Source organism: Ambystoma mexicanum, chromosome 2q (genome assembly GCF_040938575.1).
Source record: "Ambystoma mexicanum isolate Mex_15411 chromosome 2q, UKY_AmexF1_1, whole genome shotgun sequence".
NCBI classification, from domain to species: Eukaryota; Metazoa; Chordata; class Amphibia; order Caudata; family Ambystomatidae; genus Ambystoma; species Ambystoma mexicanum.
The window spans coordinates 880,118,765-880,134,505 of NC_090924.1; the positions used below are offsets into that span (position 1 = coordinate 880,118,765).

The window sequence follows — 15,741 nt, forward strand, 5'->3', positions numbered from 1 at the left end:
GCACCTGATGGGAATGCTACAAGTCTTGGTGTGCTTTTCTGGGGTGAGCGGAGGCTGGAATGTGGTCATAGGATGATCTTGCTGAGGATATCCCTCAAGTTCTTGCGCCCTATGATCATGGCCACCGGTAAGACTATCAGGGGCTCTGTATTTAGCCATCTCCTGTTCGTTTGTTCCAGGCTCCCTAATGCACTTTTAATTTTCAACTGCACTGCCCAAGCCCAGTTCCCGGCCCCCGCCTAGCAATGACCTGAGAAGATAAAATCCATCTGGGCTGTACATGTCACACATGATTTGTAAAATGGCTGGACACAATAAAGAACCTGCTGTATAAAAACAGTACCAAAGGAAAAAGGTGAACTCCTTATTGACTCCATGAAATGACAATTGTGCTTAGCTGTTATAAACCCCATGGTGTGCAGTTCCCAAATTATTCTCATCTGAGCGATGCCTCCTTTAGCACACAGCGAAACTGTACCTCATCAAATCACATATGCAGCCACAATGAAGATTGTCCACGCCTAAAGCGCAGGGTCTTAATTCTATTATAGACAAGGAGGCAAGTATTATGCTTCTCTTCTTTATTACTGCACCACAGCAATTCAACTCAAACACTTTTTTCTTTTTGACATAGAACAAAAAAGTCCCAAAACTACAAATCCCCATGCTCCTCTGGGCCAATGTAGTCCTGTCTGTCTCCTTCTCCTCCAATCAGGCTCCGGACATATGTATAACTGTGTCCCCTCTCTTGTCCTCTTCCTCTTTCTTTGTTGCTGTCCCACAGATAAGTGCCTTGTTGTTTAACAGCAAACTGTACCTCATCAAATCACATATGCAGCCACAATATAAATTACAGACTTACCATCACTTTACTGCTGTTTTTACCTGCACTGCCGAACCCCTAATGAGGTTCCTTTTATGAATGGCCAATCAATGTATGCCATCTGCATTCCAAACAGGTCCTGTCTCCTCCAGCGATATTGATTACACTGTGACTAGCTCCAGGGACATGAGCCAGGGGAGGGCTGCTAGAATTGATACAACTAGACCTCAGACAACCACTGCTGCCACCAATGCCACAAGTGCTCGGACTACAGTTACCATTACTGCCGCCACCTGCATCAGCACCACTGCAATAACCATCTCATCCTCCTCCACGGACAGCATCATGTCTGTTTTAGATCCAGGCTCACCTGTAGCATCAGCCGTGGCAGTTGGCCAGAGGGCGATTTATGGCTGGTTATCCATGACAAAACCATCTGCCAGCGTACCCCTCCCTATTCCATCCCCTTGAGGCAACTCCTCCAGGATTATCAGCCCTGTCCATGGTGGATGTGGTCCTCAACCACCTGCACCCTGGGGGGGATGTGCCACTGGGATGGGCTGTGGAAGATGCAACAGGCAAAGGACTTCCAGTATCACTCCTATCCTCATCTCCGGTGCGACATTCATCAAATCACTGACCACGATGATGGGGCTCAGAGGCTCTACACCACCACACCCGCATCTGCAGGGGCCAGATGGACAGGTCCAATGGCTGGTGAAGGCCTCTGTCCTTATTTCCAATCCGAGGCAGTTGTGGACAGGCTGTGGGCAATAGATCGGGTGCATGATGCCAGGAGCAGCTGACTTCAACGGCCATAGAGGAAACCTGCAGCATGCAGAAGTCAATGAGGAGGTTGAGAACGAAGAGGTTACAGTGCTTTTCAAAAGGTTTAAGGTACATGTGTATGAGGCTACAGCATCAACTCTGTTGAGTAAGGGGATGAGAAGGCCACTACGGTAATAACAAAAGTGGTCAACTTCTGTTCTGACATCCTAGAGAGGATGGGGCATTATGGGGGCAGAGTAGGCTTAGCTGGACAGGTCTCCATGGTCCCTCTTGTTCTCCACCACAGAGAACTGAATTACAGGCTTCTTGCCCCCCTCTGCAACTATTGTAAAACCATATATTAAAACAAATATGTATCAGACAGCGGTGAGAAGATATAAGGTCAAGTGTCTAAAGTGCAGACTGGAGTCGAATCCAGTCTTCTGATCCTAAAGAATGTGTGTGATCCTGGAAAGGGAATGTTATCTTACTGTGCTGTTTGTGCGAACAATGGGAACACGTTACTTACTTGTAACTGTTGTTCTCCAGCATGGGTCTGACATGGATTCACATGCTCATGAATATTCCCCGTCGTCAGGCTGGGAATCCTCGGTAAAGAAAAAATCAGTATCAGTTTTGTTTCTGATCTGTCTTTCTTAGTAGTAACCAATCACTGGTCTCTGGGTCATACTGCCCCCAGCCAATGACTGCCCTCTCCCTAAGCCCTGCCCATGGCAGCCATCCTCAGATTTGGTAGCACGTAAAGTGGCAGTATGACCAAGTGAAGAGCCGCAGAGGGGAAGGAAGGAGGTTTCGCATGTGAATCCATGCCAGACCCATGCTGGAGAACAACAGTTACAGGTAAGTAACTTGTTCCTTCTCCAGCATGGGGTCTGGCATGGATTGACATGCTCATGAATATAAGAATACATAGCAGTACACACATGCACAACCACGGGAGGTGGCAAGGCTCAACATTAAGCATTACATAAAACTCAACATTAAGCATCTCTTACCTCCTCACCAGGCTCACCTTAAGCGAACAGGTTGCGCAGCACTGCCCGGCCGACTCTGGACTCCTCCCTGGAATCCCGGTCAACGCAGTAGAATCTCGTGAAGATGTGCGTCGACCTCCACGTAGCAGCCCTGCAGATGTCCAGCAGGGGCACACCAGACAAGAACGCTGTGGTAGCAGCGATCGCTCTGGTCGAATGGGCTCTCGGATGGCCGGGCAACGGTCAGTTTGCCAACCAATGACAGTGCATGATGCAGTCGGAGAGCCATCTGGAAATGGAAGCCTTTGAGAGAGCCTTCCCTTGGTTCACAGGTCCAAAGTTCACAAACAGCTGTGATGTCTTCCGAAAACTCTTCGTTCGGTCCACGTAGAACTTCAGCGCTCTAGCTACATCCAGCGAGTGCAAAGTCCTCTCGGCCGGCGACGAAGGCGACGGGAAAAAGACTGGTAACACCAAGGGCTCGTTGAGATGGAAGTCCGATGGCACCTTGGGCATGAAGGAGGAGTGCGTCTTCAGCACCACCCTCGTCTCGTGGAAAGTCAAGTATGGAGGCTTGCAGGAAAGGGCCTGAATCTCTCCCACGCGTCGTGCAGAGGTGATGGCCACAAGGAACGCTGTCTTCCATGACAGGAACTTCAACGGAGCTGAATGCAAGGGCTCGAATGGCTTGCCCATGAGCCTGGTCAGCACCACGTTGAGCTCCCACGCCGGGGCTGGAGCCTTCACCGGCGGGAACGATCGAAACAGTCCTTTCATAAACTCCTTCACCAGGCGATGAGACCACAGGGACAACGGTCCTGCAGTTCTGGTGTATCGGGAAATCGCTGCCAGATGTATCTTGATGGAAGCATGAGCTAGTCCAGCTTTGGCCAGCGACAGTAAGTACGATAGCACTTGAGGGGCAGTAATCCGTAGAGGGTTAATCTTCTGTGCACGGCACCAGACAGAGAACCTCTTCCACTTGTGTCCGTAGCACTTGAGAGTTGAGGATGCCCTGGCCTTTGCAAGAACCTCTCTGCATTCGGCCGGGATATCGTACCCTCCAAACTCTAGTGCTGCAGGAGCCAGGCCTGCAAGATCAGCGACTCCGGGTCGTGATGAAGAATGGCGCCTCCTTCTCTGGAGAGAAGATCTGCGTCCGTCGACAGTTTGACTGGTGGGGACGCTGACAAGTCCAGAAGGTCCGGGAACCAGATCTGTCTCGGCCACCTCGGTGCGACAAGGATCATCCTGCACCGGGACCTCTTGAGTTGATGAGCCTGAGCAGCAACGGAGGGAGCACATACAGGAACAGGCCATCCCAGGGGAACGAGAAAGCATCGACCATGCTCCTCGGCTGGGGGAACCTGCTGGTGAACCTCTGGCACTTGGAGTTCGTCGCCGTCACGAAACGGTCGAATTGGGGTTTGCCCCATCGCCGGAAGAGTTGATCCACTTGATCCTGGCGTAGTTTCCACTCGTGGCACGAGCACAGCTCCCTGCTGAGTGAGTCGGCAGTGGTGTTTTTTATCCCTGCTAGATGAAAAGGCACCAGAAACATCCCCTGGGCAACGGCCCAGTGCCACAGATCCTGGGCTTCCTTGGACAGGGCTGGGGATCTGGTTCCTCCCTGCTTCCGGATGTAGAACATCATGGTGGTGTTGTCGGTGAAGATCCTCACCACCTTGCCCTTGAGGGACGGGAGGAATGACTTGAGGGCCCAGAACACCGCTTGGAGCTCCAGTATGTTGATGTGGAGCGGCCTCTCCTCCGGGAGCCACAGGCCTCTCGCGTGAAGATCTCCGGTGTGCGCTCCCCACCCCTCCAGGGAGGCGTCCGTCGTCACCGTTGCCTGGTATGCTGGGTTCTGAAAGTCTGTGCCTGCCGCGAGATGCGCGTGGGTGCCCCACCATCGGATTGCCTGGCAGAATACTTCATTGAGCGAGATCTTGTCCTCGAAGCTGCCCGTTGCTTGCATCCAAAGGGCGTCGAGGAACTCCTGCAGAGGGCGCATCCGAAGCCTGCACAGGCGCACCAGATAGATGCAAGAGGACAACATCCTGAGCAGAGACTTGATGGACCTCACTCTGACCACTTCCGTGGCCAGCAGATGCTGTACCTTGCCCATGATGGCCTGCGTTCTTTCCTCCGACGGCGAGGCCAATCGCGCCACTGTATCGAGCTTGGCTCCCAGAAACAGCGTGACCTGCAACGGAACCAGGTGGGATTTGGGGAAGTTGATGGAGAATCCCAGATCCGTGAGCAGCCGGATGGTCTTCGCTGTGTGTTCGACGGCGAGTTCCCTTGTCTCTGCTCGGATGAGCCAGTCGTCTAGGTAGGGGTAGATGTGGATCCCCTGCAGGCGCAGCCACGCCACCACTGGTGCTAGGCACTTGGTGAACACCCTGGGCACAGACTTCAATCCGAACGGGAGGGCCTTGAACTGGTAGTGCCGTCCTTGAACTATGAACCTGAGAAACTTTCAGTGACCTCTTAGGATGGGGATGTGAAAGTACGCATCCTCCAAATTCAACAATGATAGGAAGTCGCCTTCCTCCAGCTGGCCCAGCACGTGCTGGAGGGTGACCATCCGGAACTTCTGTGCCTTGATGTATTTGTTTAGCCGTCGCAGGTCCAGGATGGGACGCCAACCTCCTGTCTTCTTCCTGACGAGGAAGTATCTTGAGTATACTTCGGAGCCCCAGAGCCTCTTTGGGATGAGCTCGATGGCTCCCTTCTCGAGCATTGCCCTTACCTCTAACAGCAGTTGAGGGACGTGGTTTTCCTTCCTGGCCACTGGAGGAATTCGGGGGCACTTCTTTAGGAATTCCAGAGTGTGCCCGTGGGCCAGTGCATCCAGCACCCAACGGTCGGTGGATATGGACTCCCACACGCTGACGAACTTCGCCAGCCGGCCTCCCACGAGGTGCTTCGGTGGGGGCCCGACGCAACGGCTGGTTCAGTCTTGTTTGGAAGCAGCCTTGCCTCCTTGGCCTCCCTGGCGACGACGGCGAGATCCACCTGACTTGCCTCGTCCCCTGTAGGCTTCTTGCGATGAGGAACGGCCCGCTTGACGGTAGGTCGAGGAGCAGCTGCCGAATCCTTTGGAGGCACCTTGCTTGCCTCCGGAGTTCCGAAAGGGCGGCCGCCGTTGCTGCAGAACTCCCAAGGCCCGAGCCGTCTCCATGTCGGTCTTGATGGCCTGCAGCGACTCATCCACTGTCTTTCCAAACAGATTGTTCCCGTCGAAGGGCATGTCCAAAACCTTGCCTTACATGTCCTGGCGGAAATCCGTCGCCTTGAGCCACCCCCGCCATCGAAGGCAAACGCTGTTGCCCAACTGGCGGAAACCGATGTCAGCAATGTCCGTCGCCACAGTTATGGCATGGTTCGATGCCACCTCACCCTCCTGTAGGATCGCCAGGGCCTCTGCCCTCTTGTCATCCGGGAGGAAGTCAACAGGGGGCGATCTTGTACCACAATTCCCTGTCGTAGCGGGCCACAATTGCTAGGGCGTTGGCCACCTTAATTGTCGTCGCCGCTGATGAGATGACTCGTCGTCCCATGGCATCCAGCTTCTTTCCCTCACCGTCCGGTGGGGAAGTTGAAGATGAAGCCGATGCCCCCCCGCTTTCTTCTTGGCCGCGGCTGAGAGGACCAAATCCGGTCTCTCTTGGCAGGTGTCGTGGACGGGTTCTTGAGGAGGGCAAGTCCCTCGTCCCAGATGTCATCCAGCAACGGCACCACGAGGACGATCTTCCTCTTGGCCTCGCGCCGTTGGTAGAGGAAGCCTTCCTTCTTCTTCTCTTCGGGGCAGAGCTCAAAAAGCTTGGATGCCCTGGCAATCATGGCGTGGAAGGAGCCAATCTCGTCAGGCGGGGATGCCCGAGGGATCGGAGACGGAAGGTCAGTCCTGTCGTCACCGCCGTCGTCATCCATCCCCGTCTTGGCCATGTCTGTTCCTGTGTCGTCCCTCGGGATCGGGGAAGGCGACAAAGGCTGAGAAGGCTGTGAGGGATGAAGGGGCACTGGATGAATTCTCCTCCTCTTGTTTGGAGGGCTTCCCGATGGACCCGGTTCAGCCGGGTCGTCCGTCAGGGGTAGGGGCAGTCTCGTCCTTATCTCCGTGCATAAGGCTTGGATTGCCGTCAAAATGGCTGCTGAGTTGTCCTGCGGCTTGGGCTGCGGCGGGCGTGACGGGCACGACGGTTGCTCCTCATCCACGGGAAGCTCGTCGTCGTTTCCACCCTCGCTCCCGTCGTCCCCCTCGTCGGGATTCCTCCCGTGGGACCGGGCCTCTTCCAAATTCTCGGTCAGTTCCTCCTCAGAGGTTGTGTCTGTGTCCGTAATGACCACCGGCCCCCCCTCTTTTTCCTCTGAGGTCTTCACGGGGGTCTTCTCGATGGGCTTAAAAGAGGATTCCCTCTGCGGAGGCAGGGAAACTCTGGGCCCCAAGGTCACCTCCACTGGGAAAGCCTCCACAGGCTTCGCCAGGGCCGCAGCGACTCCCTCGATAGAGGCCTTAGCCGGGTGAATCAAGGCCTTCACCGCCTTGGGCACGCTTGAGGCCTTCACGTTATGAGGAGGGTCAGTGCCTCGCTCCCCTTCGGCCGATTCCTTCGAGATTGACTGGGGCCTCTCGAGAAGCTTAGCCGGTTACTCGGATTTTCTCTTCCCCGAGCCAGAGTGTTGGCTTGTGGTTGATGGCGTCGGTGAAGGTACCCCCTGCCTGGCAGCCGCGGAGCCCGACCGTTTGGCGCTCCCTGTGCCCGCGGACTCACGCTGCTTTGCCTTCTGTTGGGCCCCCATCCCCGGGGCGCCCTCACAGGATTTAGAAGACAGCTCGGACTTCTTCTTCTTCTCACCTGCTGGGCTCTAGCCTTCCAGCCAGTTGAAGAGACGGGTCCGACGATCCCTCATAGTCCGATCCGACATGTTCATGCAAAACGCACAGTCCTTCTCCATGTGCGTTTTGTCCTCGTGGAGGCAGTAAAGGCATTTCGAATGCTCGTCCTGCTTGAACACATTTTGTAGGTTGCATCCCGGGCAGATCCTGAACAGTTTGCCTGGAATCCTCCAAGAAGTAACTCGATGAAAACTTCACCCTTGACGGGCGTAGATAAATCCGAAACGGGTCCCCGTTGATCGGGAGTAGAAACGGTGGAGCTTGAGGCTCGATTAAACTGAAAAATGAGATAAATCTCTTTGAAAAAGCGCAAAACGCAGTAAAAGCTTGAGAGCTATAGCACGAGGACTCCCAACACTTGAACGTGCGGTAAAAATCTGAGGATGGCTGCCAGGGAATGGGTTTAGGGAGAGGGCAGTCATTGGCTGGGGGCAGTATGACCCAGAGACCAGTGATTGGTTACTACTAAGAAAGACAGATCAGAAACGAAACTGATACTGATTTTTTCTTTACCGTGGATTCCCAGCCTGACGACGGGGAATATTCATGAGCATGTGAATCAATGCCAGACCCCATGCTGGAGAAGGATGCTATCTACAGATTTTCCATTGTGAGGATCTAGTAGGCAGGACGCCAGGTATGTGTTTTGTGTTGCAGGGACCTGGGGTGGCAGGATGTAACGTACAGATTCTTTGTTATGGGGTAGAGAGACACAATGCCAGGTATGAGTTTTGTGTTTTGGAGGGGATGGGGGATGAAATCAGGTATGGGTATTTTGCCTTCTTGTCTCGTGTTTGGCTCTTAGAGCCAAGCCAGTCCCCCTGGTCTGACTATGGCTGGGCTCTCCCGCTGAATCATTTGATTCCCCACCTCTGTGAACTGCTGCTGACAGCAGCACTGATCTTTCTTACTGCTCGATTGTGAAAAGGTCGAAGCACATGAGTTGCACTGGAACAAGGGAGAGCTTCCAATGGCGGGCGGGGAGGCGCAGTGGCAGAGCCTGTTCGTGAGTTGTGTGAAAAGCTGGCCCGATTTGAGGGTTTTCCCACCTGGACCTTCCCTGTCTCTAGTGGCATCCTTCCAGCCAAATCTTTAAGAGGGCTCGGATCTTGGCAGCTGTGTTGAAAGCACCTCAATACCCTCAGGGAGACTTAGTATTGTGAACACACTGAACATAGCTTTCATTCTCCTACTGTTGTTTTTGTAAAAAGTACCTTTTCATAATGAGCCTGCTCATTTCCTTTTCCCGAGTCCTTTCCAGACTTTGCTGGCAAAGCCTTTGCTGGAAGGCGTGGCCTTATGGGCTTTGGATGCCCTTTGGCCTCGTTCAAGAGGAGATGGGGACATCTTCCTGGAGCAGTGCATGAGGAAACAATGTGATTTTCATTTCCCTGCTCACCGTTAGATGACCTTGGATTGATGTCGAAATGCACCCTAGCCTGCCCCCTTCCTTTAATGGCTCCTCTGCGTCTTAAAGGCAGACTTTGAGCCCCTTGAGAGTGAGAGGACTAGGGCCCCTTTTGCTTAAAGGCTTACGATTGCCCCAGAGGTGGCATCAGTAAGAACCCTGAGCCCTTATTACACTCCAGACACCGCTGAAGATGAAGAACCACTGAGAGATAAACAGAGATGACTGCTCTTATCTGTTGGCTTGAATTCTGCTCATTCTGGCACTGGCGTATTCACGTATGAACAGCCTGTCGTCTGAAGACCCATCCTGATCTTGCACATTCTAAAGTTTGTCTATTCATCCCTGAATTCCCATCGGAGCTCTTACTCAGCCATACGCTGAAACGTGCTCACACTCCTCCATTCCGATTTTTCTACAGTGCCTGAATCTCATGTGCCTGAGTATCATGTCCTGATGTCAGCCCATTCTGATGTCTGCCCATTCTGATGTCAGCCCATTCTGATGTCTGCCCATTCTGATGTCTGCCCGTCCTGATGTCTGCCCATTCTTATATCTGCTTATTCTGCATATTGCCCGTCTGGGAATGATGTATTCCTACTCCACTATGCCATTCAACTCGTCTTCCCATGCCAATGAACAAGTTAGTCATCGTGGAGTAAGTAGGAAGGCCAGATAGGTATGGCCCATGTGACGCTTAACAACATATCGATGGGGGGAGAAGAGGAGAAAGCGTGGGAAGCGGTGGCATAGTTACACAGTGAAAATGCAATTCACAACCAGTAGCAGTCCAACATATTAAATATTTAATTCTGATCTAGTAGTCAATTTAACTGGCCTCATTTTGAGTTCATTATAAAAATACCATCTAATTATGATGGGATGGCATGGGATATTTACAGCAGGGGGTAAATAGAAATAACTACTTTATGTAGTTATTTGATATTAACCCCATCTAAATTTTCTATGGACTCCATTCCATAAATGTCCCATGCAATTCCAATTTGTAAGTAGCTGTTATTTTAGGAGGTATTTAATGCCAAATGTTTTGACATTACCACTTTGAAGCTCACAATTTTTACCTTTACCAAATAATTGTCTCCACCCAGTACTTTCCATGTACCCCGTGGCATATATTGGACGTATGTGCTTTGAAAATTGAGGTATTTTAAATACTTCAACCCTTTAGGATTAACACCATACCTAGATGAGGCCAAAAGGAGGGAGAAATCGAGACGCAGCAAGAAAGGTTGACAATAAACCTGTGAGCAGCATTCTACAACTGTCCCAGTTTGAGGCGTTGCGCCTTAGCAGCCCAGAAAGAGTGCATTGGTTCCATCAGTTCTGGAACCCGCCAACATTAGCTGTGTGAATGGATGAAAGGTGACCAGGAGTAATTAAATGAACCAGAGAGCGAAATCGGCAGATTTGATCACTGCTCGCCTTAGAATGGAAAAAGCCAAAATCTGGTCCAACAGTAACCCACAGAATCATGACTGTTACGTGGCTGACTGAGATTCAAACCTAACTACCTTGCCTTCGAGTTAGCTTAGCCAATGCCAACACACCATTCAGTTTAAGACCACTATGTCTAGCCTGTGTCTTAATCTACGTGCAATGTGCAATTTGTATATGAATTGAAGGTCAAGTTGCATCACCAAGTAAATGGCAAAGGGTAATACTGGGGAGCCTCACATAAAAAAGAGGGATGGTGGCAAGAACTCACACGGCCTCTCCCTGCACCCCCGGTCTCTCAAGAATGGCTAGAGCCGTACAGTGACTTGCACAAACACCACAGCTAACAACAACACATGGCCCAGGAAAGAATGTCTATATCTACAAATTAGACAAATTAAAGAGGACGTGGTGGTAGGCAGACACTCCGAATCTCAGGCAAAATTACAATGTTTCATATAAACTGGTGAGGGTGCGTCGGTGAGGGTTTTCCCAAGCAAAGCTGTGTAATTCCACAATATGTGGCTCATCCTCCCTAGCGAGCTTCCTGTACCCTGTCCGGACAGTGCATCAGTAGAGGTCCCCCATTCTTCTGCTTTAGGTGATAGTCTGGCCACTGACACACGTCTGGGGGTTAGGGGACAGTGAAGCTGGTAAATGTCTCATGTATTTCTTAAGACTCCTACGCCAGCACTGGCACACACTGACAGAGGAGTGGTTTCTCCGGCCCTTATGTCCATGCACGTGAAGGGCTCTCTGGCGTTTACAAGTTGTCCATAGCTAGACATGAAATGCAACCATTCAGGTGGGTCTTTATGCCATCCTTACAAATGCAGATGGCAATATCAATATTGAGACATACAGTATAGCTGAGGCGCGCATACCTGCATCTGCCCCAGATTCGGATACCCACGCATGCTATTGCCTAGATGGGGACAGGACCTCCCTGGAAGGATCTATGGTGAGTCCTCCCAAAGCAACCCCGGTGAGGAGATTCACAAGCATGGGCTGCAAGAAGCCCTTTGTAATATGTGGGCTTGTGCTGGCGGTGCAAGGTACCGGCACAGGCATTCGTAAAAGTGGCCAAAGTGGCCAATTTCTGACATTCAAATATTGCATTAATTCCACTTTAGCAATAGGCCACCAAAGCAATATGGCATTATTGGGAAAACACAGCATCATTGTGTGAACCTTTTCAATATGTTGTTGCAATGTCTGGTTGAAGAGGCCTGGTTGAGGAGTAAGGAATTTACATTGCAGACAATCATACAGCATTGTAAGAAGAGCCAATGGGATCTTTATATAAGCTTGCGCACATCAAGCACCGACTCCCAGCCATATGCTCTAGAAGTGAAAGCATCACTTCCCCTCACTAGGGCATATATATCGCACCGGTCACCAGGCTCGGACTGGCCTATACGGCAATAGGGCAATGCCCGATCCAAAAACGCAAAAGGCTAGTGTGGGCCAGTTTGTTTGGTCAAAATGGGCCACTTCTTTGGCCAATGTATGCCTATTTATTTATTTATTTATTTATTTATTTTATTAATTTATAAAGCGCACCACAGCCCGTGGACACCGAGGTGCTGTTACAGAGCACAGTAGAATGCTTGCATTGATGAATTACTTCACTATGGAGCTAGTAGTTTTGGCCATTGTTGCTGAATACATATTATTTAAACTGAGCAATTTGCATCACATTTTATCAAAAAACTCCTCTTTGAGTACTATTCAAAGTCTGTCACAAAAGGAATTAATTACCATTTGCCACTGTGGGCCATTTTTTAATTGGAGCCTGAGACAATTTTAATGCCCCAGTCAGACCCTGCTGGTCAGCGTTGTTGATAATCCCACCCGCAAGGCATATCTGACAGAATATTGCATGAGTCGTGCATTCTCCACATACCTTCAGGACAAAGCAGTGATCCGTTGGTGCTTTATACTTCATCTTGCACTGCGTGGCATAATAAACATTCACATTTTCAAACTGAATAAAGCATGCCAGGTCCCGCGAAGTCTAGAAATGGGACAGAAATAATCCTCATTGGTACAAGCGATAAACCAGGGTCACGCTGCATCAAAGCACTCATTAACACCACTCAATGTCAACTCTTAATAGGCATTCCATCCGTGCGCCAAGACATGATCATTACAATATAACCAGATTGGTGGTAGAGAGTGATATAGAGGTGAAAGGAAGGTGGCAAAGGGGTTAATTAAAAAAAGTCACTGTAGGGGAGCCTGTCCGCTTGCATGTATGTGCTAAAGGTACACAGATGGAGGACTCAGCCAGGGGCAAATTAGAACTGTCGTTTATTACACAAACAGACACGGATCATACAGTACATTGAGAATTGCCTGAAAATCACTGCTTCTGAGCCTGTGCCGGGCAATTTTGTTCAGTTACTGCATCACAATATGGGGGTCATCCCCAAAACATACAAGGGTACAGGATTGGGTAGTTGGGGTGGGAGTGTCTATAGACGGCACCTAAAGAGATGATTCTATTGGTCCTCGCATGACAGGTGGCTTGCCTGACCCTTCCCCAAAAACTATCTATTACATTGTTGCAGGATTACCATTGGCCCTTGCCTTCTGCCCTCTGCCATCCACCCCTGGATTTGTGTTCCCTGATTGGCTGGAGCTGTTCTCCCCAGGCCTGGGACCCAGCTCTGTTCTCAGTGCACCTTCTCAGGGTGATGAGAAAGACTATGTGTTCCCAATGTAACCGTCAACATTACCACTTTTTCCTTTGAGAGTGCCCTCAGGGTTGCAACGTTGTTAAAGAGTCCATGTTTCTATTCATGTCTATGTTGCTGGGAACTTCTAATTTTCCCACCGTGGGTGAATGACCATTGTCTGGCTCGGCCGGACCACGTGGTTGATAACCGGGAAATCGAGCTCGTCGGTCAGCAATTTGTGAGGATTTATGCTAGCATTTTCAAGGTTGCTCCTTGTCTCCGAGGCCCAGGAATGTTCTGCTCACTGCTGACCTTGGCTGGGAGCCCTGGCCTGCTGATTTGTGCAGCCTAATACTGCTTTCCTTTGCTTCTCGTGCCGAGGCCTGTGGCCTCATGTAACCTCACTACAGTTATTCTATGATTTATATATGTCTGTACTGTGCTATGTTTCTTATTGTTTAGTAGTATGTGGCTCTTCCAGGCTCCTTCTATGACAATGTAGTTACATATGGTTAGTTGCAATAAGCGTCTGCAAGCTGGCTCTTCATCTCTTCTTTGCCTCGAGTTCTGCGTTTCTGCATTTGGCTACTGATAAAAATAATAAGGGCCTTCAACAGTATATATATGTATCTGTCCTCTGCATACAGAACTGTGTAAGCATGTTCTTCATGTGTGCACGTGTGTGTCCGTGTAACTTCGTGCATGGGTGCGAGTTTGCTTCATGACTAACGTTGGTATGGTGTGGTGTCACTAATGATGTCAGCACAATGGATTTCCGTTATTAGTCAATCTGATCCATTGAGGCATTTGCATCCATGATCAGTGTAGCGGAACCTCTATCCATAAAGGCGTTGACTGGATAAGATTTGAATGGTTGTCAGAGAGAATATCTGTTTGCATATGTAGATGTAGATGTCACTGGCCCTCCTGTGTTGCTGTCCAAATAGTGAGTTGCATTTTGCGTTGTTGACTCTTCGGGCTGTCATGTTCATGGGGGTGAGGAGGGGCATTCCTGGGACCCTTTGTTCCTCATTGTAAATTGTACGGATTTGTACCCAATTGCTTTGAAAAAAAGACTTGTAAAATTCATCATTTCAACCCATTATTTTAAACATTTTCTGAGATGAGGAGATCACCCCTTTCCCCTTCCGAAGACATCTTAGTTGGTTCAGGCAAGCTCACTACTATTGCTATTGCAATTAAATTTGAAGGGACACAGTTACACCACCCTGACCCCCCCGTCCCCAGTGAGAAAATTCACAAGCCTCCACTGTTAGGGTGACCAGATGTCCCGTTTTGCCAGGACAGTCCTTGAATTGGGCCCTCTGACCACCGTCCCAACAGTTTTTTTAATTTAAAAACCCATCTCGGTTTTGGGGAAATCCCCAATTCCCCCAAACCCAGGATGTTTGTTGTGGAAAGGGATGGTCGGCAATCATTATAAAGTAGGTATATATTAAAATACACATTCATTTATTAGGATTTTTTAAAGCGCGCAGCAGCCCTAAGGCATATTTCGTCATGGCAGGCTGGGCTCAACCCCCTGACATTTTAGGTACAAGGCACACGCATTAACTGGTTGAGCCACAGAGACCAGCGGTTAAATCACTGAACAGTAATGCTTGTAGCATGCGTCAAAGCAAAAGCTCTTTTTATTCTTAAAAAGCTTATATTTACAGTCATAAGGTGCAATTTGCAGGGGCATTGATGAATGGGGCTGAAGAGGGGGCGGTTTGAGAGGGGGATGCATGGTGTGGGGATGGGCTTTGAGGGGGGTTGTCCTTCTTTTATGTTGCTGGCTGTCGCGTTTTTCATCTTGAAATATGGTCACCCTATCCATTGTATACAGTGGGAAAATTTTGGGGTGGGGGGCAGTTGTCACATTACTTTCTCGTTAGGGAAGCTCAACCCACCTTTTGAGAGCCAGTAAACATAAAGCAAATTCAAAACCGCTGGTATTCTTTGCTGTGTTGTATTGCCTGGCATATGATCGTCAGGAGAGCGACTGGCCGACCTTCAAACAGCCCCACTGAGGCACGTTACTTGACAAGAGCCGCTTTCATGGCCCCCGTGGTTGCCAGTGGCTCATTTCCCATTAGGAAATACAATTGCGATTCAGATATAGATCCAATCCAAGATAAACCACTATTCATTTTAGCCACTTCTGTGATTACTGCGGGAGATAAACCAATGCAGCATCTCTCCTTCCAGCAGGTGATCAATTCAGTGTTTATTGTTCTCCGAATATTGCCATGGCAACAAGAAGGTGACCTGCGTCAACAAGGTATCTGACTACAAGAATGAGGGGAAAAAATAGAAAAACCTGTACACTTTTACGCGTCGCAAAACGACGAGGAGACCTATTTAACCACTTGCTTCCCCAGAGTACATTCAAATTTCACATTTAATGCAGACGTGATACACACTTGCGCCACACGCACACACGCACACAGGGAATTAATCAATTTCCCGTGCGGAAACTTAAATTAGCATATTGCATTTATTTCCGTAAAGACACCTCTTAAGTGCGCAATAAATTGGAGGCCTATTGCAAATGTCAATGACGTTGCTTTCGCTCCCGCCTTGCCCTGAGTAAATGCGAGGTTAATTTCTTTCTGTTTTGATTTTTTTTCCGCGCGCTGCGCGGCTCCCACGTTCCAGGTGGAATGCGAGCAGAATACATGATGTCTGTCACGCATGACCGC

At 50.0% G+C, this 15,741-nt stretch overlaps 1 protein-coding gene across 5 annotated transcripts in view; it reads right to left on the minus strand.

Moving 5' to 3' along the window:
- The window catches only part of APBB1IP (amyloid beta precursor protein binding family B member 1 interacting protein), a 1,612,974-nt gene that overhangs the window by 359,894 nt on the left and 1,237,339 nt on the right, over positions 1-15,741 (minus strand). For all 5 annotated transcript variants that reach the window (XM_069648143.1, XM_069648145.1, XM_069648144.1 and 2 more), the window contains one exon: positions 12,262-12,372. In XM_069648143.1, coding sequence (XP_069504244.1) covers positions 12,262-12,372 — 111 coding nt within the window. The remainder of the gene's footprint in view (positions 1-12,261; positions 12,373-15,741) is intronic.